The following is a 21,164-nucleotide window of genomic DNA, read 5'->3' as shown; positions in this document are numbered from 1 at the left end:
TGTGTATGTAAGCAAAAAGAGAGACTTGAAAAGCAAAAAGGAAATCATTAAACAGCCCCAGAGCACAAACGTGATGTATTTTTCAGTGTGCATGTCCCCTTCAGAGGCTTGGAAAGGAGCAATGACCCCACATCTGCCTTGGTTATTGTATGTTTTCCTCTCAGTGTCACGGGGGTGGTGGTGAACCCAGGTCGAGAACACACAAACTCACGGCAGGATCAAGCAGAAATTAAATTTGTTTTGTACAAAATAAGTATGTCAACAGAACTAAGGGGGAGTGAGTGACAGAAACTAAGGACTAAATCAACGTGAAACTAAAACCAGGAAACACTCTAACTAAGGAACTCACTAGAGACTGGAAAAGGGGCAGACAGGCTACCGGAGACCGGCGGTCCAGGTTTTGTTCACAGCTGGGGTGGATGGGCGGCAGAGAGTGGTTTTAGCAGTCCTGGAGATCCAGAGGCTGGGGCAGCGAGGACAGGCTGAGGCAGGCCGGGACAAGACACCTCTTCCTCCCGAGGTGAACGCTGGTTCAGAGTTTGGTGGTGGACAGGAGTGACCGAGGAGCCAGGGCAGCGTGACCAGCTGAGACTGCAGGTACAGGAGAAGAGATTAGTTCTCAGTTGCAGGTGAACACAAACAGAATGTGCAGAGGCCAACCAAACTGCTTGGAGCTGAAGCAACTATTTGGCAGGGTGTTGAGTGTGGAGCTGGCTTTTATGGAGTGAGATGGAGAACAGGTGTGCCGCATCACGGCTGCCCACAGTTCTGATGACACTGATTGGTTATTGCAGGCAGCTGCTGTAGGGAGTGAGTGGAGACCAGGTGAGGAGGAGGAGGTGATCAGGAGGGCGTTGAGGCAGGGACTGAGGAGGGAGCCTTGACACTCAGACTGTCAGTCATTAAGTTCTACTTTAGTCACGAGCATCACTTTGACCAAAACTGAAAGATCATCAGCTATGTTGTAGTTACGATGGATGATTGCCTGACATATGACAAGTAACTTGAAGAAATTTTTTTCAGGAAGCACTGTTGTGAAAACACAAAAGACTAACTATAAGGACATTATGAGTTTGGGTTTTATTTCTTGCCTCTAATACGATAGTGTCCATCTGCCCACATAAGTCTGTGATAGTGGAGCCACATGAAAGATCTTTCAAACAGAATCTGTACAGTCTTTTAGAAACATGATCAGTGTGGCTCTAGATCTATAATCCATCATCCATATCTAAGCTGTGGTGCACGGTTACTGCCACCAGCTTGACTAAGTAATCAGGGTTTTCCATGCAGGATTAAAGGCATGCAAAGTAGTTTGTATGAAATGCTGTCAAGTAGTGCTGGGTGATATGACGATACATATCGTGAGAACGATAGAAAAGTGTCTATCGTGCCATTTCTCTTCTATCGTTTCTAACCTAATTTTATCAATTATTACAGCAGATATATCATTAAATAGCCTGCGACGATTGTATTAGTGTTGTCTTGTCACTATGCGTACTCTAAGTTTATATAAGTGAAAATAAAGAAGAAGAAAAAAAGATTTTTCGCAAAGAAACTCCGTCTTATGGTTTTTGCGACATGACGCTGCTTTACGTTCTTTGATTCTCACGCGGGTTTGCGACATGCTTTATGTTACTTAAGTCATTGAGTGCTGAGCGATGGACGCAGAACAGATAGGGCTGGCCCGAATATCAGTTTGTGGGCTCCGGATATTCGGTCCCCTCCTTAACGTCCGGGGGGTGGGGGGTGGGGGGGTGGGGGGGTGGGGGGGATTTGACGGACGGACGGAGGAATGACTTGAAAATTAATATCTGCATAACACCATGGGGACCGGATATTCGGGTCCAGCCCTAGCAACAGGTTGAAGTTTCATGGAGAAAAGTAAGCAATGAAATTTTTGTCAAACTTTTCAGAGAATAACTGAAAACATGCTTTGTTGTGGTATATCGTCATATATATCGTTATCATGATATAAAATAATCCATATCGTGATATATGATTTTTTCCATATCGCCCAGCACTACTGTCAAGTCACTTCTGAAAGCAGAAGTGTGTTCTGAGCAGCTGTGGAGGTTGAAGAACCTGCCATATTAAAGGACTAGATACAATGAACCATCATGGGGGATAATGGAATGCAGTCTGCTGTTGTTCTTGCTTGTGCACAGAAAAAATGATGAAAGTAGTTGTATAAAGAATGAAAACAAGCTGAAGAGACACACTGAAACCTTACTATACCCGTTTCCTCACCTTCGCAGACCTGGCCAATCACCTCATAATTGTGGTTGCTGCATTGTTTGATTATATTAGTAGTTAGTTTGATCCATACTAAAATAAACATTATCTAGCTATGCCAGAGCCAGAAAAATAGCTACATCTGCTCCTAGCAACTGGTAATGGCTAAATTTAGCACAGTGTTCCAAACAGCAGAGACTTAATATGAGTTTCAAAGTTCTTTGTGTGTACGTGTGTGTGTGTGTGTGTGTGTGTGTGTGTGTGCGCGCGCGCATGTGTGTGTGTTTGCGGGTGGGTGGGTGGGTGGGGGGCAGGGGGGCTAGTGAGGATGGCTATCTGTCTGCAGCCCTGTCAGCCACAAGTTCCTACAATCAATTGGTGATAAAGCTCTAATTGACAATTGCTTAGTACAGACACATATGTCAACAGACCAACAACCAGGAGACCAGGGTTACCAGGGTGATGAGTTCACATCCAGTGTTTGATTGGTTGCTGACGTTGTATGGGAATGTATTTTCTGGACACTGGAGAACTGCCTGTATGGTGCAAAGTATCCATGTTTGATCTTTTATAGCCCATCAGTCCATGCCTGCTCACTGTACAGAGGCTGGTATCAGGTTCCTTTCATCTGAATGCAAAAGCTTGAGGTGAACAAAGACTGATGCTCTACCCATTGAGGTGACAAATGCTTATAGGGAGTCTAAGTATCAGCGACCATAATATATCTTCATGGACTCATAAGGTCAAAGTTGCAGTCCCAGAAAATGAAGCGTTCCATTTTGTGATTAGCTGCTAATGGCTGTAATGATAACGAGGCTCTCATTACTTCATGATCCTAGGTCAAATTGAAAGTGAAGCAGAGTTCTGCTAATAAAAGCAATATAATTAAACCCAGTCAAGCACACTATACATGTCAAGGCACACACATACTGAAAATTAAGCTGGTTCCTATTCAGTACACCCTGATTAAAGGCTTTGATTCAGTGGCTGCCAGATGACAGCCAGTGCAGGTGTTTATGCTGAATTTGTGGATGCATTTGGTAGTTTAGTGTTTTTATGCAGTTTTCCATGCTCTGTTAGGTAAATGTAACCACATTAAAATATGTGGGTAAATGTTAGAAGTAACTGGGTGTGTAATGGTTTAGGGTTATAGTTTAGTTTAAATGCCATTTTGTGTTAAAGGAGTCTCTCCTTGTATGTCTTGGTTGATGTTACTTCTTGGCTCTGTCTTGGTTCACACCTCTGTGATGCTGTAATTGTTTCCACCTACACACATGGACAAAATTGTTGGTACCCCTTGGTTAATGAAAGAAAAACCCACAGTGGTCACAGAAATAATTTGAATCTGACAAAAGTAATAGTAAATAGTAAAAGTAAATCATACATAAACCACAAATTTGGAAGTAATAGACATTAACATTCATGAGATCTTGGACAGGTCAGGTCAGAAATTAATGCAGCAAATTAGCAAAGGACAGTAACACAATGTTTTGTGACACAAGAAGACAGCAGCAAGAATCAACTGAATTTTACAGAAACTAATCAATATGTAAAAAGGAAAGGAAACAATAGCTGATATCAAAGACGAGATTTGGGAATTGTCTGACGTTTAAGCCTCACATTGTTCTGTGTGGTTCAAAATAACACTAGTAGGTGAGGTTTAAATATACTGAAGACGAGAAACAGAAGGGGGCGTACTACAAAGGAAGGATTGAAGTAACCAGGTTATGTTTTTGTAAGTACACACGGACAAAATTGTTGGTACCCCTCGGTTAATGAAAGAAAAACCCACAATGGTCACAGAAATAATTTGAATCTGACAAATGTAATAATAAATAAAAATTCTATGAAAATTAACCAATGACAATCAGACATTGCTTTTGAACCGTGGTTCAAAAGAATTATTTTAAAAAAATAAACTCATGAAACAGGTCTGGACAAAAATGATGGTACCCTTAACTTAATATTTTGTTGCACAACCTTTTGAGGCAATGACTGCAATCAAACCATTTCTGTAACTGTCAGTGAGACTTCTGCACCTGTCAGCAGGTCTTCTGGTCCACTCCTCATGAGCAGACTGCTCCAGTTGTCTCAGGTTTGAAGGGTTCCTTCTCCAGACGGCATGTTTGAGCTCCTTCCACAGATGTTCAATAGGATTTAGATCAGGGCTCATAGAAGGCCACTTCAGAGTAGTCCAGTGTTTTCCTCTTAGCCATTCTTGGGTGTTTTTAGCTGTTGGTTTTGGATCATTATCCTGTTGCAAGACCCATGATTTGCGACTGAGACCAAGCTTTCTGACACTGGGCAGCACATTTCTCTTTGTCACACTTGTAGTAGCTGTGGCATGACTGCATAATGCACACATCAAGGACAGCAGGTTTTGTCTCCCATCTGCTCTGCTGTGTCATTAAGTTGAGACTAATTTAGGATTAAAACTTTGATTTTTTTTTTTTTTTTTAGACTTCTCATTTACACTTAGGCTGAGGTGACAAGAATCTATTGTGAAGACTGGGTTTTCCCTTAATTACTACGCAGGAAAAACAGTAATGGTCAAAATTAAAATGAGAGATTTACTAAATTGCACAACAGCTGTTGGAAGAGACAAGTTCAAACAAAGTCTTTAATTCATTACCCATGTTAAATTAGCCACTGGTAGTCAATGCTGATGACTTTGCTTTCACCTGGAAAATGGCCACATAATAGGACAAATGAGGGAGCAACGTGTACTTTGGTGTCTCTTCATGTAGTTCCTGGCATTCTAGAGATCCTAAAATACTAGAGTATTGTGACTCAAGCTGTAAACATAGCAGAAGGCATTCATTTTAAAAGAAAAAATGAACAAGTCTGCACATAGCTTCAAAAAAAGTACTAAGATCAAACACTTTAAAGTCAGGTGCTGAACGATAACTGTTGTATTTTACACAGTACTCCAATTCTTAATGGAGTTTGGCAATCAGCTATCTTAAACAGTCTTTATTAAACAAGAGTTAAACACATAAATTACATGCGGCAAAACCTCTGACCTCCCCATAATGATGGGAAACTGAAACACCCATGATCTGCGGTGATTAGCAAATCCTCATTTTTCATCAGTCCATTTTCTCTTCCAGTGTTACATCCTACCAAACGTTACCCAGGAATTTGCCCAGCCACCGTGCCCAGATCGTACCCCGCTACCCTGAGGGCTATCGCACCCTGCCTCGCAACAGCATGGTGAGGCCTGAAAGCATCTGCAGCGTGGTGGGCTCCATGTATGACCGGGCCCTGTGTCCAGCCTCCAACACCACCGTCAGCACAGCAGAGAAGCGGCGGTCGATGAGGGACGATACCATGTGGCAGCTGTATGAGTGGCAGCAGAGACAGGCTTTCTCCAGGCAAAGTCTGGCTCAGCCAACAGGTACACAACACCAAAAGGAATACGCCTCTTGTACACTGACAGAACTGACTGGGTAGGATGGAATTTTCTCTTAGGTTAGTAAGTTCCATGTCTAATCTGTTGACTTTCTGACATTTTGCATACCCTTGTCATAATTTTATGCTTTAATAAAAAATCCCTTTCTTTGCCTTTCATGTTTGCTAATTAGTACGAGATATGTGGCTTTGTTGTTTTGGTAGCAACAGAAGAGTTTGGTAGCAGATCAGGAGCCTGAATTCCTGACAGAATATGGGGCTGCAACACAGCCTTCTGACAATTTGTTCCAGTGAACAACAAACAGATAATTCTCTGTGGTCCAAAAAGCATTTTCCTGATAGGCACTGTTAAACAAGAAATGCAGGACCATAAGCAGGACATCTCCAATGCCATCAAGGTCACTTCTTTGTATTTTTTTTAAACCACCTAGAAAGTTGTTTTCATGTGTAGTGCATTGTGAAAAGCCCCCAGGTTGTTTGTGTAACCTTTTTTTCTAATTACAAATTAGTTTGATGTGTCTCTGACGCGCATCGAAGGGGGCTGTTGCATTTTTGTTCAATCGTGAACAATCTAATGGCAGTGCCTTTAGTGTTGTAGAGAGTATTATTTACATATACACTATATTGCCAAAAGTATTCGCTCACCCATCCAAATAATCAGAATCAGGTGTTCCGATCACTTCCATGGCCACAGGTGTATAAAATCAAGCACCTAGACATGCAGACTGTTTTTACAAACATTTGTGAAAGAATGAGTCGCTCTCAGGAGCTCAGTGAATTCCAGTGTGGAACTGTGATTGGATGCCACCTGTGCAACAAATCCAGTCGTGACATTTCCTCGCTCCTAAATATTCCAAAGTCAACTGTCAGCTGTATTATAAGAAAGTGGAAGTGTGTGGGAACGACAGCAACTCAGCCACCAAGTGATAGGCCACGTAAACTGATGGAGCAGGGTCAGTGGATGCTGAGGCGCATAGTGCGAAGAGGTCGCCAACTTTCTGCAGAGTCAATCGCTACAGACCTTCAAACTTCATGTGGCCTTCAGATTAGCTCAAGAACAGTGCTTCATCAGAGAGCTTCATGGAATGGGTTTCCACGGCTGAGCAGCTGCATCCAAGCCATACATCACCAAGTGCAATGCAAAGCGTGGGATGCAGTGGTGTAAAGCACGCCGCCCTAGACTCTAGAGCAGTGGAGACGCCTTCTCTGGAGTGACGAATCACGCTTCTCCATCTGGCAATCTGATGGACCAGTCTGGGTTTGGCGGTTGCCAGGAGAACCGATACTTGTCGGACTGCATTGTGCCAAGTGTAAAGTTTGGTGGAGGGGGGATTATGGTGTGGGGTTGTTTTTCAGGAGCTGGGCTTGGCCCCTTAGTTCCAGTGAAAGGAACTCTGAATGCTTCAGCATACCAAGACATTTTGGACAATTCCATGCTCCCAACTTTGTGAGAACAGTTTGGAGCTGGCCCCTTCCTCTTCCAACATGACTGTGCACCAGTGCACAAAGCAAGGTCCATAAAGACATGGATGACAGAGTCTGGTGTGGATGAACTTGACTGACCTGCACAGAGTCCTGACCTCAACCTGATAGAACACCTTTGGGATGAATCAGAGCGGAGACTGAGAGCCAGGCCTTTTCATCCAACATCAGTGTGTGACCTCACAAATGCGCTTCTGGAAGAATGGTCAAAAATTCCCATAAACACACTCCTAAACCTTGTGGACAGCCTTCCTGGACGAGTTGAAGCTGTTATAGCTGCAAAGGATGGACCGACGTCATATTGAACACTATGAATTAGGAATGGGATGTCACTTGCGTTCATATGCAAGTCGAGGCAGGTGAGCGAATACTTTTGGCAATATAGTGTATCTTTAGACATACAGATATATCTCCAGCTGAGAGATACTGTTTGTTTTCTGTGACTTGGAGCAAAATTGTTGTTGTTTTTTAGGATTCAAAACAGATCAACGGCCGATTTTTGCAGAGACCCTTCTAGCAGTTTATTTGGTCTTGAAGAGCGACACATGAATCCTAATGTAATAATGTCATCATAACTGAGTCTTAGCACAACTCCCTCTGGCAAAACAGCATTTTGAAAGAGATGAGAACAGTGGGGCTTTTCCTGTAATGTTACAAACAAAAGGAGCAAAGATTGTGGAAGACATTTGTTCCAGTTCCACACAAAGGAATTAGAGTGAGGACTGTGAAATTAACTGAAAGTAGATTTTGTTAATGTAGTGAAAGGAATATGCGAATAATCTCTACTGAACAGTGGATCTCAGTCAGTGGCTGAGTTCATTGATAAGCATTGTTGTATGTTTTCTCTCCCATCGTGCTGAGTGCATTTAATAGCCAATTAAAATAAAAAATACCATAGAAATTTTGCAAAAGCATGTTGTACTATAAAATTGCACTTGTCTGTTCTCCATTTGAGATGTTCCATCCTGAGGAGAGGATGTGTTTTTGTGTCTGAAGGACTGAATGGAGCTGCAGCTCCTTTTACAAATCACTTTCAAGTGTCTTTATTTTGTTTGTTTAGTATATATATTGGTTTGGGGTTGATTGCCTCCATCATTACTTGTATTACTAGGTTGCATATAATGTCATCCTAGAAAGTGTTATTAAGCATGCTTTTAGGCTTGCTATGCGTTCCATAATAACATAATATCATTTATTTTATATCCCATGTCTTTTCAAATAGCCGACCCGTCTGCTTCAGAATTCAGCTCCAATTTCATGGACATTACAGAAAAGTTTCAGGTTAGAAAAGCTTCTGACTCCACTCTGACATTGTTTTTGCTGCTCCTGTGCTTTCAGCTGTGGGTCATTATGGCACTCTGCCCAACACAAAGACCATGGGCAACATCTCTGAACATGCTGTGGCACACTCCATCCCTACCTCACCGTCTCACAACTCCCTGGCTCTCTACAGCACCTTCTCCCCTCCCCGCCAGCAGCCCACTCACAACCCCAGCAGCTCCCACTCTGAGGTGTCCTCACCCGTCTTCAGAGGGGACTTGACGCTGGACCGCCGGCACAGGACACACATCGCCAAGGTAAACAGCATGGTATTAGAGATTCACTCAGTAATGATAAAACTTAATTATTACATGTATCATGTTCACAGATGATGGAAGCCTATTACAGCAGACATAAAGAATGAGGCCCAAAGCTGAATGAACCTTAAGGGACACTAAGTAATATATAGAGCCACATTTACTAGTTAGTTTTACAATTGAATATCATTATCGAGCAAACTGGAATAAATCAGAGAATTGAGGAAAGAGATGTAGAGTTTGTAGCATTTACTAACAATGGTGCCACTCTGGTCACATTACTGAGAAGGAACATTTCTGCATCCACTCTACATACCCAGAGAGTTTTCACATGCCATCTTGGTTGTTGTTTACATCCCTCCCTTTGCTAACCTGGCAACCATGTGTGACGTCCTCCACTTCAGACTATGGGTTGTCTGCCGAAGTTCTTTCTTGTGCCGTATTTCTTGAATAATTGTACAGTTTCCACTGTTAGAAAGGTCATGTCCCTGTGAGGACTTGTAGTTATTATTAGTCTGGACTTTTACCTAAAGTTTTTTTTTTTTTTTTTTTTTTGAAATAGAGATCCTAACATCTCGTGTCATCTTACATAACTTTATGCTCGATTTAAACCTTATCCACTACAGAACAAGCTGAAAGTATCCATATTTTGGTGTGAGTATTAAGTTAAATCTCAGTGACAATTCAACTGTATTCCTGGGGCTGCCTGAAAGGATCAATGTGTTTTGGCTGTGGATTACTGTGAAGGACACAGACAGCAGCTGTAGCTGTCACCTGGCAACATCAGTGTTCTGTATTTTAAATCAGCCATCAGAGTAGTGCTGGGCGATATGGAAAAAATCATATATCACGATATGGATTATTTTATATCACGATAACGATATATATGACGATATACCACAACAAAGTATGTTTTCAGTTATTGTCTGAAAAGTTTGACAAAAATTTCATTGCTTACTTTTCTCCATGAAACTTCAACCTGTTGCTAGGGCTGGATCCGAATATTCGGTCCCCATGGTGTTATGCAGATATTAATTTTGAGATCCGAATATTCGCCCCCTCCTACCTCCACCCCCACCCCCCGTCGGGCGTTACGAACCGAGCCGAAAATTCGGCTCTTTCCTCCCTTAGCTCACTGCCTCTGACCTCACGGACCGAACCGAATATTCAAGTCATTCCTCCGTCCGTCCGTCAAAGGGGGACCGAATATCCGGAGCCCACAAACTGATATTTGGGCCAGCCCTACCTGTTGCGCGTCCATCGCTCAGCACTCATGACTTAAGTAACACAAAGCATGTCGCAAACCCGCATGAGAATCAAAGAACGTAAAGCAGCGTCATGTCGCTAAAACCACAAGACGGAGTTTCTTTGCGAAAAGTCTCTTTTTTTTCTTCTTCTTTATTTTCACTTATATAAACTTAGAGTATGCATAGTGACAACACTAATACAATCGTCGCAGGCTATTTAATGATATATTTGCTGTAATAATTGATAAAATTAGGTTAGAGACGATAGAAACGATATAAGAGAAATGGCATGATAGACACTTTTCTATCGTTCTTACGATATGTATCGTCATATCGCCCAGCACTACATCAGAGCATAGTTCCGTTGCCTTTGTCCGTCCTGCATCCAGTTCTTCTATCCTGTACACCATAGGCTGCTGCTATCCCCCAAGTCAAATCTCCAAATAATACCTTAAAGTAAAATGAATTCTTAACACTACAGCAAGTCTTGCTATCAGAAATGTTGTGTTGCTCTCTTAGAACACTTTTAGACTGGTACAAGAATTGACTCAGTTTTATTAATATCCTCCAAAATAGCAAATCATGAATTAGTCTCAAGGAGGCAATCTGCACAGCATATGACAGCTTCTTTCCTTGAACCACCTCTTCAGATAAGATATAAATCTTGAACAGGGAAACTTGAAAGAAACTTTGGGATGAGCAAAAGAACAAAATTACAGACTGTAAATATCTGAAAAATATTATCCTGAAGTACACCACACAACTTTCAGCCACAACACCTTAACACCATGAGAACTGCTTTGAATTTGGTTATGTAAAAATAAACAAAATTGCTTTCAAAGTAAAATGTTTTGCACAAAAATCACCAGTCCGTTGAGCAATACAAACTGGTGGTCATTGATTTAGCACTGTTAAGATAAGATGTAGGGTTTAGAGAGCGCTTGCAGGCTTTTGGAATGTAGTTCCGAAAAGAAAATGAGCTGGGTGCAGTGACAGCATTTCTTATTGCATTATTGTAATGAAGTCTGATTCACAGTTTGAGAGGAAAGCAATCATGCTTTCTGAGATGATGAAGGGTTTCTTTAAATATCAAGTCATCCTGGCAATCAGAGCTGAAATACTGATAGGAAATAGCTGGAAATCACACTGTCGCTTTACGGTTCTCATATATTTCTTCATCCAGAGGAGGAGAATTATACAAAACACAGCTGTCTGCTATTCAAACACTTGCTAATGGGCTTGGCATCCCATCTCACATCAGTGGACATCCTTGTCAGTTGTGGAAACAGTTTTGGATCTAAAGAGTCCACAGATGTTCCTTCAGATTCCCCACTGAGAGAGAAATGGGCAGGATGCAGAAAGAACTGAGTTTCAGCCAGTGGCCAATACTCGCTTCACTGAATGGCTCCAGTCCTATAGCCTGAGCCCATTCTCTGTCCCCACAGTGAGCCACTGTGACACTTCACATCAGCTTTGTACCAACACTAGACACAGTAAACATCTCACCTTAATCCACCAGGCAGCACAGGTTCTGCTTTTTATTCAGAGCCCTGGAGAGGAGGAACTGTAACAATGTTGAATCTGTCACAGCTAGAAACCTCAGTTCTTTAGTCACTGTAGTGAGTGAGAAATAAACTCTTGATCTATTAAAAAAACATTTATGTCATGGACAAGTCAGAAATGAGCCTTGTCGATTATTGAGTCCTAAAGTTGCCTGTAAGTGTGTTGTTAAATCACAATCATAAGGAATAACAACATCATTTTTGTAACTAGTGCAGCAGTAATGTAGTGCTACCAACATGTTTTTATGAAATTACTGAAAAAACAGATATGCAGCAGGGCCACATTAACCACCAAGTGGGTCCCAAGGCGACGCAAACTGTTGTGGACCCTGATTCAAACCCTCCATCTCTAGTTTATTTTAATTATATTAATTAAATGGAAATTAAGTTAAAATATGCACTATGCCTGAATAATACGATGAGGTAAAAATGCAGTGGCGTTTATCATTTCACTTCATGTTGTGGTGCATATTTCCAAATATACAAGCAATCATTCAGATAATTGCCAAGAAAATGGCACTCAGTAAACCTAGAGACTCTAGGGGCCCCTGAGTGTCAGGGGGCCCATAGCAGTTGGAACGTTTTCCCCAATCCACTCATGCTGTGCAAGTGAAGTTAAATTTTAGATGGAATGACTTTAACAGAGTGTTTATTTTACTTCTGTCTACTTAGACAGAAGTAAAATAAACACTAACTGTTGAAGTTAACAGTGTCCTCCCTCAGTGGAATAAATTCCTTTCAGCCCACCGCAGCCACTGAATTTAATAACATTTGCTTTAATTAAGTCACTGTTCTGTGTTTGCTAACAAAGAAAGCAGATGTTGGCAATTATCTAGCAGGATGAAGCAATGGCAGACATTACCGTATTGTTTTTCTTAATTTTCCTCTTTTAAGGTAGCGATGTTCCCCTTGTTACATCAGTGAATGAATTCCATAAAAGAGCATTGCTAGTGCATCTGCTTGCTACTGATGTTCCTGCCTGTCATTTTCTCCACACACATCATTACTCATTATTTTTGCATGTTAATTCTTGTTGTGTAATGGCATTAGAGTTTAAATCTACTTTTAAATTTTACACAACACAGTTGTGTTGTGTAAAATTTAAAAGTTTTATATATGAGATTTGCAACATAAATACAACATAGCATAAATATAGCATTAATATAGCAGGTAGTAACTGTTTGCTATGTAAATATATTGTGGAGTCCTTAACAGAGAATGAAGTCGTACTCCCTCTGTGTGTCTTGTAGTCTAAGCTTTTGCGTTCTATGTTTTGGCAGCTGGTCCTGATGTGTGTGCATATTATTATATTATATTAGTGCATGTGAATCCCTCCCTTTGGTCTTTCTCGTCTTTATATGGAGTGAGAGTAACATGCCTCACTGCATTGGAAATCAAATATGCAGTCAGTTTAGCAGATGAGGTAGATGTGAGTCAGCAAGGCTTTGGGCTACTGATCAAACAGTCTGCCACTGTTGTGCTTTTGAATAAGGGCGTCAGACCTATCTGCACCAGGGGTGCCACTGTGTGGCTGACCCTGTGCTCTGAGTCCAGCGTCCTAGCGGGGATAACTAGCTGGGGTATGCAAGACTGCATTTCATTGTACCCTGTGCAATGACAAACAAATATGTGACCTTCCGAGCAGTAGCGCAAAGCCTGAACCACTGAGCTGGCTCTCTTCTCAATGGATAAAGGGTTAAAGGGTTAAAATGGATTTGTAACTGTTACTGCTAAATTTTAGACAGTTGAAAATAATGGATGAAAGGTTGAAAATGTTAGTCAGTGGATAAATGAAATGGCAGGCAGCAACAAAAAACAGCTCAAATAGTGGTTGGATAAAAATATGATAAATAATATATATTTATAGGGTACCAATAATTAGCTAAATAGGTAATGGTAGGTTAATAACTGAAAGTTAGCCAAAAGTTGTGGACAATGGTTTGAAATAGATATCAAAAAGTAATAGTAAGATGGTTGGAGTTGCTTGGTTATAATAGCTATTGAATACGTGGTTTGAAGCTTGCAGTTTCTGCTACCCGATGTGGGAGTACAGTATAAGTGCACACTTGACCAAAGAAACCTAAATATTGACTTTTCAGTTGTATGAAGATATTATTATATCTATGTCCAATTCCTTAGCTAAGGTTGGTGTTGGTCCAGGGATACTTAAGGTCATCTGAGGGTACAAAAAATGGTTTTGAACCACAAATTTATGTGATTAAAAATGCCTAAAGTAAGTGAACCTGAGATTCTTGTACCTCCTACACAGTACGGCTACCCACCTGATCGACGATCCATCGCAGCCGGTGTCCCCCCTCAGACCATCACTCCACAGTCGCTGCAAGGCAAGACGGTCAGTGTCGCTGCAACTCTCCCCCTGCACATTCTTACTTTATCATTCAATCTATTCTGTCACTGCTTTCAGTAACATCTTACAGAGTGAAATGAAGAGAATATTTAGCTCTCCATGCCTTAATCCCACACTTTTTGACACACAGCTCACATGTCTATCTCTGCAATTTGTTGTTGGCTGCCAGTTATTGCAGCCTTTTCCACTTTTCTCAGTGGCATCACTGTAATTATTGCTGGTGCAATTGTCTCCTAATGGTACTGCATATACACACACTGAAGAAACACGTCTGAAAATGTCTTTGCTCTCAAATTGCAGCAACCACAATCAAGAGTGAGAACTGATATTTCAGGTTGAAGCTGCTTGTGAGTTGCCTGGCAGTTTGATAAAAAGAATTTGTCCAGTAATTGTTCATGTCTTTTTTGCAGTTTCCTGTTTTGGCACAGTGGCTGTGTTATTTCACTTTTTAACAATGATGAAAGATTGAGTGTATGTGCAGGTGTGTGTGTGTGTGTGTGTGTGTGTGTGAGAAACGTGTGTAAATGTAAGAATTTGTGTTTTTTGTGCATCAGTCCATCCATGAGTATTAAATCAAACAGCTCAGAGACAGTAGCCAATACCAAATTTATGAAGTCAAGAAGAGGCAGAAACCTCTCCTCTCTTATTGACAAATTATATTTAATTTTCTCCCGATGCAGTATATTTTCTAGTTGACTTGGCAACATGTCAAATGGAGGAACAGTTTAAGATTTGTAGTATGGCAACAGCTTTCTGGCTTCCAGTTAGGACAGGCCTCGTTCTCATTTCTGTTCTGCGCTATAACTGGCTCTGCAAGGTAGCAGAGTTAGAGTAAAATGAAGATAAGAAATGAATGTATGCATCAATACAGCTGCATCGCTGCCTTAATTCTTTATTTATGTCAGTGTAAAAAATGCCATTTGAAGGAAAATGACATCTTTTATGTGGAAACAGCGATAATTGGGTTTTTTTGGCCACCTAAATATATTTTGCATCTATCAACTGATTGTAAAGCGCTTCTACTGCCTGAGATCCAAAAGTAATTAGTTAATCAGGCTGTATCAAACTGTATCAAATGATGATTTACATTGCTCAGATTGTCGTACATGTTGCCAATCCTATAATTTTTGTCTGAAACCGTTTACTTAGGCTTCCCTAAATTAGTCTGAAGCTCTCTTTCAATCATAGACACCATACAGGAATCATATGGTTGAAAAGCTGGCAGGTTATTCAGTGTTACATGCTGAAGTTTCTGTTAATATTGTATTTAAAAAATGTGACTCTGTAACGGAGACTTTCAACATAAACAAGGTCTTCATCTACATATATTATCACTCTAAATCTAGCATTATTATTTCCTTTATTTAACTATCATTCTGTTATCAAAAAAATGTATTCCAGAAAAAAAAAATATATTGTAGTGGTTCCTTCTTCTCCACTGTGTGTTGCTCTGTGCAGCCCGAGGAGCTGACACTGCTGCTGATCAAGCTCCGCCGGCAGCAGGCGGAGCTCAACAGCCTGCGGGAACACACAGTAGCTCAGCTAATGGCCCTGGGTTTGGAGGGCCCCAACGCCAAGGTCAGCAATGAGTGTATACATGTGGGTGTGCATGCACGCATTTGTGCTTTCTAAGCCACCTGGTCAAATCCCATATTCTGTGTGTTTGTGAGTGGAGGGTCCTGGTGTGGCACGGTTGTCTCTAAGTTAAATTGAATTTGGTGTGTTCTGAAAGATTTTGTGAGCAAAAGACAGTAAACTCAATTCGCGTCTGGTCTTATTTTGGTTTGGAGTTAAATACTTTAGTAGTAGTCACTACTGATAGATTTCAATTTGAATAGATAGATACATTTATTGTGTATAATACTCAGCCTCAGCTGTACTTTGTGTTCACTGGCAGCTAATATAAGCAAATTAAACTAATGTAGTGAACATAGTCCTTAGCAAGCTTACATTAGCATTTAGTTCAATGCAGGCTGTGCCTCCATATAGGATAGGCTCGCTGTTCTTCAACTATATGCATAGAGAATCATTGCAACAAGATCTTACAAAAGTCATTATAGTTGACTGCAAAAGCTGATGCAAAGTGCTTCTAACTGCAGACACAGATAATGGAGGGCGGTTAACTCAACCCTTCAAAACAACGCCAGCGTTCAGCATCATCCTATACATACAGAATCACATGAAGCTGTTTACCAGCTGTAGGCAATATTTTAGGTTGTTTCATTGTCCAACTATATATTTGTCTGTGTAAACACACCAAATGCAGTTTCACTTTAGAGTATTGTTTTGGGAATAACAACTGATGGATGTCTTAATTTCAATGCTGAGGATTGGTGCATCAATTTACATGCTTTTGCTCCACTGTATATGTGTGTCTTGCATTTGTAAGAGGCCACTCTACCTGTCCATGCATGGCAGCTTGGGGTGTCTGTACTGATGTGAGCTCAGAGTGCATGGATGCAACGGAACTGATGCATTAGACAACGTGGCAAATGCCTATTTGCAGCTTGCTGTGCATCATGAATTCTCATTTGAATTTATAGATGTGCTGTGTTTTATTTGCATTATTTTTTTTTTTATTAATCCATAGGTTTTAATTGTTATATTACATTTTTTGGAAGAGACCCAGAAAGTCATTTTTAATGTATTTACAGCAGGTGTTCAGCAAGTCTTATATTCCTAATATTCCGGTGCGGATTTACAGTGTAGCATGTCATGTGTGTTTTGAACTCACTTTGTTAAGGATGGTAAATTTTATAATTCATTTTGAAAGATATGCTGAACAATATGCATGAGAAGGCATGTTTTTGGATTTGGACAGTATATTGTGCAGATTTAAAATATAATATATTTATATCATAATATGTGTGATATATTATGATGTAAGACTGGCAAAATGGTGGCTCAAATGTTTTTTCAGCTGCAATGCATTAGTCATACATTTGAAGCTACACAAAATAAACAGTGAATCCCTCTATCTTTTTACATCATATTCACATTATTAGTAGGAGCTTGTACCAAGAGTGTCACAAAACTCTCCTGCATTTCTGACTTGTCCTTTGCTTCTTCAGGTCATCGGTCACAACTAATGGTCTCACTTTGCTGGAAATAAACTTTGTGTATTTTATTTGTCATCATCAGATACAAGATGTTTGATTACACTTTTAGCTATCAATCAATATCAATCTTTTAAAAATTATTTCTTCCTACAATGTCTAGAGCATGGTGACAGTTAGAATAGGTTCATGGTAGGTTCAAACTATTTTCTATCTTCACATTCTCTGCCTGCTCTTTTTATTATCTCTTCCTACCTACTTTTTCACTCCTTTTTTCCTTCCCTTCCTCAACAACACAACTTCACATTTCCTGGTTCTTCTCTTCCTTCTTCTGTGGCTACTGCAGACTGATGTTCTCTCTCATCACCTCCAGAGGAACCTTATTTATCTGGACAGCCAGGTGAGGACATCTGAGCTTGTCACCCTCTATCTCAAACCGCTGCTCCAAAATGTAGCATTTCAATTTGCATTAGCTTAATCTACTATAGTAACTCCCAGTTATTTTCAGCCCTTCCATGCATTTTGAGGGCTTGTTTTTTACTGACATTTCCAGTACTGATGGTTTCCCTCATTGTTGCTGACAATCTGTTATTCACAGCCGATGCATTTTATACAAGCTCATTTTTAGGTAGCTATTGGCTTCTGTTGAGGTCAGACTTGAGATACGAAAGTGTTTGCAAAGCTGATTGAGAGTGGTGGGTGTGGTTGTAAGTGAATATAGATTTTGTCCACAGAATTAACTATTTCAAATCTACAAGTGGATTTTCATGGTGCACACGATGTACAGAAATCAATCGCTGTCTGGAAGATGGCAAGTCATTCTAAGAGCTTCCTCATGAATGGATAGTTGGGTAGTTAGATATTGCAGCAGTGCTGTTGTAATTTGGGAGGAATCCCCACCTTTGCGTAGTGCTTTGGGCTGTATTAAAGTTAACTCAATATTTAAACCAGTGCAGCAACTCAACCTCTCTGATTGCTTGCAAATGTCAGCCCTGTCCTCTCCAGATGAGAACAGTTCTAGAAACAAACTGAGAAAAATGCTATGAAGTAAATGTAAATGTCACAATTCTATTTACATTGAGGCTTTATTTGAAAAAGTGAGTAGAGTAGGAACCCACTTTTCAGTGTGGTAAAGGTTGAACAGGTGATTTAATTCTAACATAAGTATTGTCTGTGGATCTGTCCACTGGAATCTCATTAGCATTGTGATGTAGCATGCTGAGGCTGCTAGGCTAATTGCAAGAAAAGTATGACTTGTTCACAACACTCATACTCTGATCAGGGCAGACATCTAAATGTGTTGTTTGTTTTTTGGCTGTAGGTTAGAACTTGCTTTCCCACAGTTCCTGCATAACTGAATTGGCTGCTTGGCTCTGAAAAGATTGTGTGCTTCAGAATGAAACAGGCTATGTAGGAGGGAGTGGCTTACACTTCAGATGTTGATTGAAAAAGATTTTTTGTTTTTCCTCTTCGAGATGTTCTGCTCAAAGTTTTTTTTCCTCAGTTATTATATTTGAGAAGCAGTGGAACAATACCTTCTGACAGTTTTAAGGGAGCATAAAGATGTTTTTGAAGTCTTAACCTCTTTATTCCAAATTCTGTTTTCTATGCTATTTTAATCCATTGCTGTATGCATGGACAACTGTCTTTCAGAGGTCTTGTGCCATAGCGCTGACCATCAGTTATAACAGTTATGGTATAACACCAAGCAATTGCTGCGAAATAACAACTTTACTGAAAAATATGTCCAACAGGGCAAGAAAAAAGAGCAGATGGATTGTAAACAAGTAAACATTTTATTCAGATCAGTTGTCACCCCATTTGAAGAGAAAATCAAAAATTGACATACACTATATTGCCAAAAGTATTCGCTCACCCATCCAAATAATCAGAATCAGGTGTTCCAATCACTTCCATGGCCACAGGTGTATAAAATCAAGCACCTAGGCATGCAGACTGCTTTTACAAACATTTGTGAAAGAATGGGTCGCTCTCAGGAGCTCAGTGAATTCCAGCGTGGAACTGTGATAGGATGCCACCTGTGCAACAAATCCAGTCGTGACATTTCCTCGCTCCTAAATATTCCACAGTCAACTGTCAGCTGTATTATAAGAAAGTGGAAGTGTTTGGGAACGACAGCAACTCAGCCACCAAGTGATAGGCCACGTAAACTGATGGAGCAGGGTCAGTGGATGCTGAGGCGCATAGTGCGAAGAGGTCGCCAACTTTCTGCAGAGTCCCAACACCTACGTTAGAATGCTAATTGTTGATTTTACATCAGCATTCAACACCATCTCCCCCCATAAACTGATAACCAAGCTTGGCCATCTGGGACTAGACACCACACTCTGCTCCTGGATCCACAGCTTTCTCACCGGCAGACCACAGAGTGTCAGAGTAGGAAAGGTGACATCATCCACACTCACACTTGCCACGTTTACATGAGACCTTTAATTCCTCTTTAATTCAGAATTAAAGTTAATTCCGCTTTAAAATCTCCTTGTAAACACTCAATTCCGAATTAAAAAGTTAATTCCGAATAAACTTAATTCCGAATAAACTACCTGGTTTATTCTGATGTTAATTCCGAATAAACTAATTCCTGTGTACGTTCTATTCATGTATACAGTTAATTCCGCTTTAGTTAATTCCGGTCATTCTACGCATGCTTGGCTCCTCACGTAGCGATGACGTAGCGACGTACACAGCTTGGTCATCTGCCTCCCTTCTCAGGTATTCTATCTCTCTTCTCTTTCTCAAGTGACGCAACAGAAGTAGTACGCCATTGTCGAGTTGCTGTTTTAAAACGACAATAAAAAGCAAAGCGAAAAGCGTGCTTATTAGTTGTTCCTCCATGTTGTTGGGGAAAAGAAATGCCACTGCAAATGGAGTTTGTTTTCTTCCGGTAAACAGGGATATGTCACGTCCACTCCCTGTCCAATCAGAATCCTTTCCAACGCCCAAGCGTTAAAGCGGAATTAAGGAAGGGGATAAACGTGTGGTCCAAGTAAACCTTAATTCGGAATAAATATTTTCATGTAAATGCGAAGCACAAAACTTTAATTCCGAATGAGTTAATTCCAAATTAATAATTCCGAATAAAAAAATTTCATGTAAACGTGGCAATTGAGTACAGGTGCACCTCAGGGCTGCGTCGTCAGCCCAGCCCTGTTCACCCTTTTCACACATGACTGCACCCCCATCCACTCCTCCAACACGATAGTGAAGTTTGCTGATGACACCACCATAGTGGGATTAATATCTGACAACAACGAGACCCACTACAGGGAGGAGGTCCAGCACCTGGTCAGCTGGTGCTCTGACAGTGACCTGGTGATGAATACCACCAAAACAAAAGAGATCATTGTGGACTTCTGGATTAGGAATGGGATGTCACATACGTTCATATGCGAGTCAAGGCAGGTGAGTGAATACTTTTGGCAGTAGTTGTAGTTGTACCCACTTGTGGTTCTTCTGACACTTGAGATATCAAGTGTCAGAAGAACCACAAGTGGGTACAACTACAGTAAATACAGTGGGTTAAAGTTGAACTCAAAGAAGTGTGTCTGCTCATGTTTCTTGCCCTATTGAACCTATTCTTAGCTATGTTGCTTTGGTGAGTGTAAAAGATTCATGTTAAAACCGATGGACAGAACTACAAAAAAAAAAACCTGCAAGATAATACAATGACTATTTAGTTTGTTTGTCTGCTTGTTTTCATTTTGCCTAATATTTGCTTGAAATTCAATTTGGAATAGTTTGTGTTTTAGATATTTTTTCCACTTTTTGGGTTATCCATTTGAAAATTAGGATATATTTTGGAAGGCTGAGTCAACTCACCTTAATCAAATTAAAATGTACCTTGAAAGTGAGCAGAACCCTGAGCCATTTAGAATGAAGATAGATGGTCCTGAACAAACTTTCGATCTCAGTCATTTCTAAAAACCAGGTGAATCAACAACATTTGAATCAAACTTGAAAAACATCTGATCCAATCTTGTGAAAATATTGCCATTCTCTTGGATATCAGTAATGAAACCATGTCTGCACCCTCAAGCAGAACTTACAGTTGTGTTATTACACCATTGTATCCTCTTTCTCCTTGGCGCTCAGACGAAGGAGAATGAGCCTCTAATCTTCATGATTCACACTATGATCGAGAACTCAGCACCAAGGCCTCAACTCTACCAGCAAGTAAGGTCTTTAGAAGGTTCTGGCTTAGGTCATTG

General features: G+C 40.6%; 1 protein-coding gene across 19 annotated transcripts in view; it reads left to right on the top strand.

Annotated features, from left to right (window-relative positions):
- LOC111563581 (pleckstrin homology domain-containing family A member 5-like) overlaps nucleotides 1-21,164 on the top strand; it is a 294,554-nt gene that overhangs the window by 241,008 nt on the left and 32,382 nt on the right. For 14 of the 19 annotated variants that reach the window (XM_055006653.1, XM_055006634.1, XM_055006639.1 and 11 more), the window contains 6 exons: nucleotides 5,343-5,629; nucleotides 8,464-8,702; nucleotides 13,781-13,864; nucleotides 15,338-15,457; nucleotides 17,282-17,335; nucleotides 21,049-21,129. In XM_055006653.1, coding sequence (XP_054862628.1) covers nucleotides 5,343-5,629; nucleotides 8,464-8,702; nucleotides 13,781-13,864; nucleotides 15,338-15,457; nucleotides 17,282-17,335; nucleotides 21,049-21,129 — 865 coding nt within the window. The remainder of the gene's footprint in view (nucleotides 1-5,342; nucleotides 5,630-8,463; nucleotides 8,703-13,780; nucleotides 13,865-15,337; nucleotides 15,458-17,281; nucleotides 17,336-21,048; nucleotides 21,130-21,164) is intronic. The other 5 variants (XM_055006636.1, XM_055006635.1, XM_055006640.1 and 2 more) reach the window with 5 other exon arrangements.

Source organism: Amphiprion ocellaris, chromosome 21 (genome assembly GCF_022539595.1).
Source record: "Amphiprion ocellaris isolate individual 3 ecotype Okinawa chromosome 21, ASM2253959v1, whole genome shotgun sequence".
Lineage (NCBI taxonomy): Eukaryota > Metazoa > Chordata > Actinopteri > Pomacentridae > Amphiprion > Amphiprion ocellaris.
This window is presented reverse-complemented; position numbering and strand designations above follow the sequence as displayed.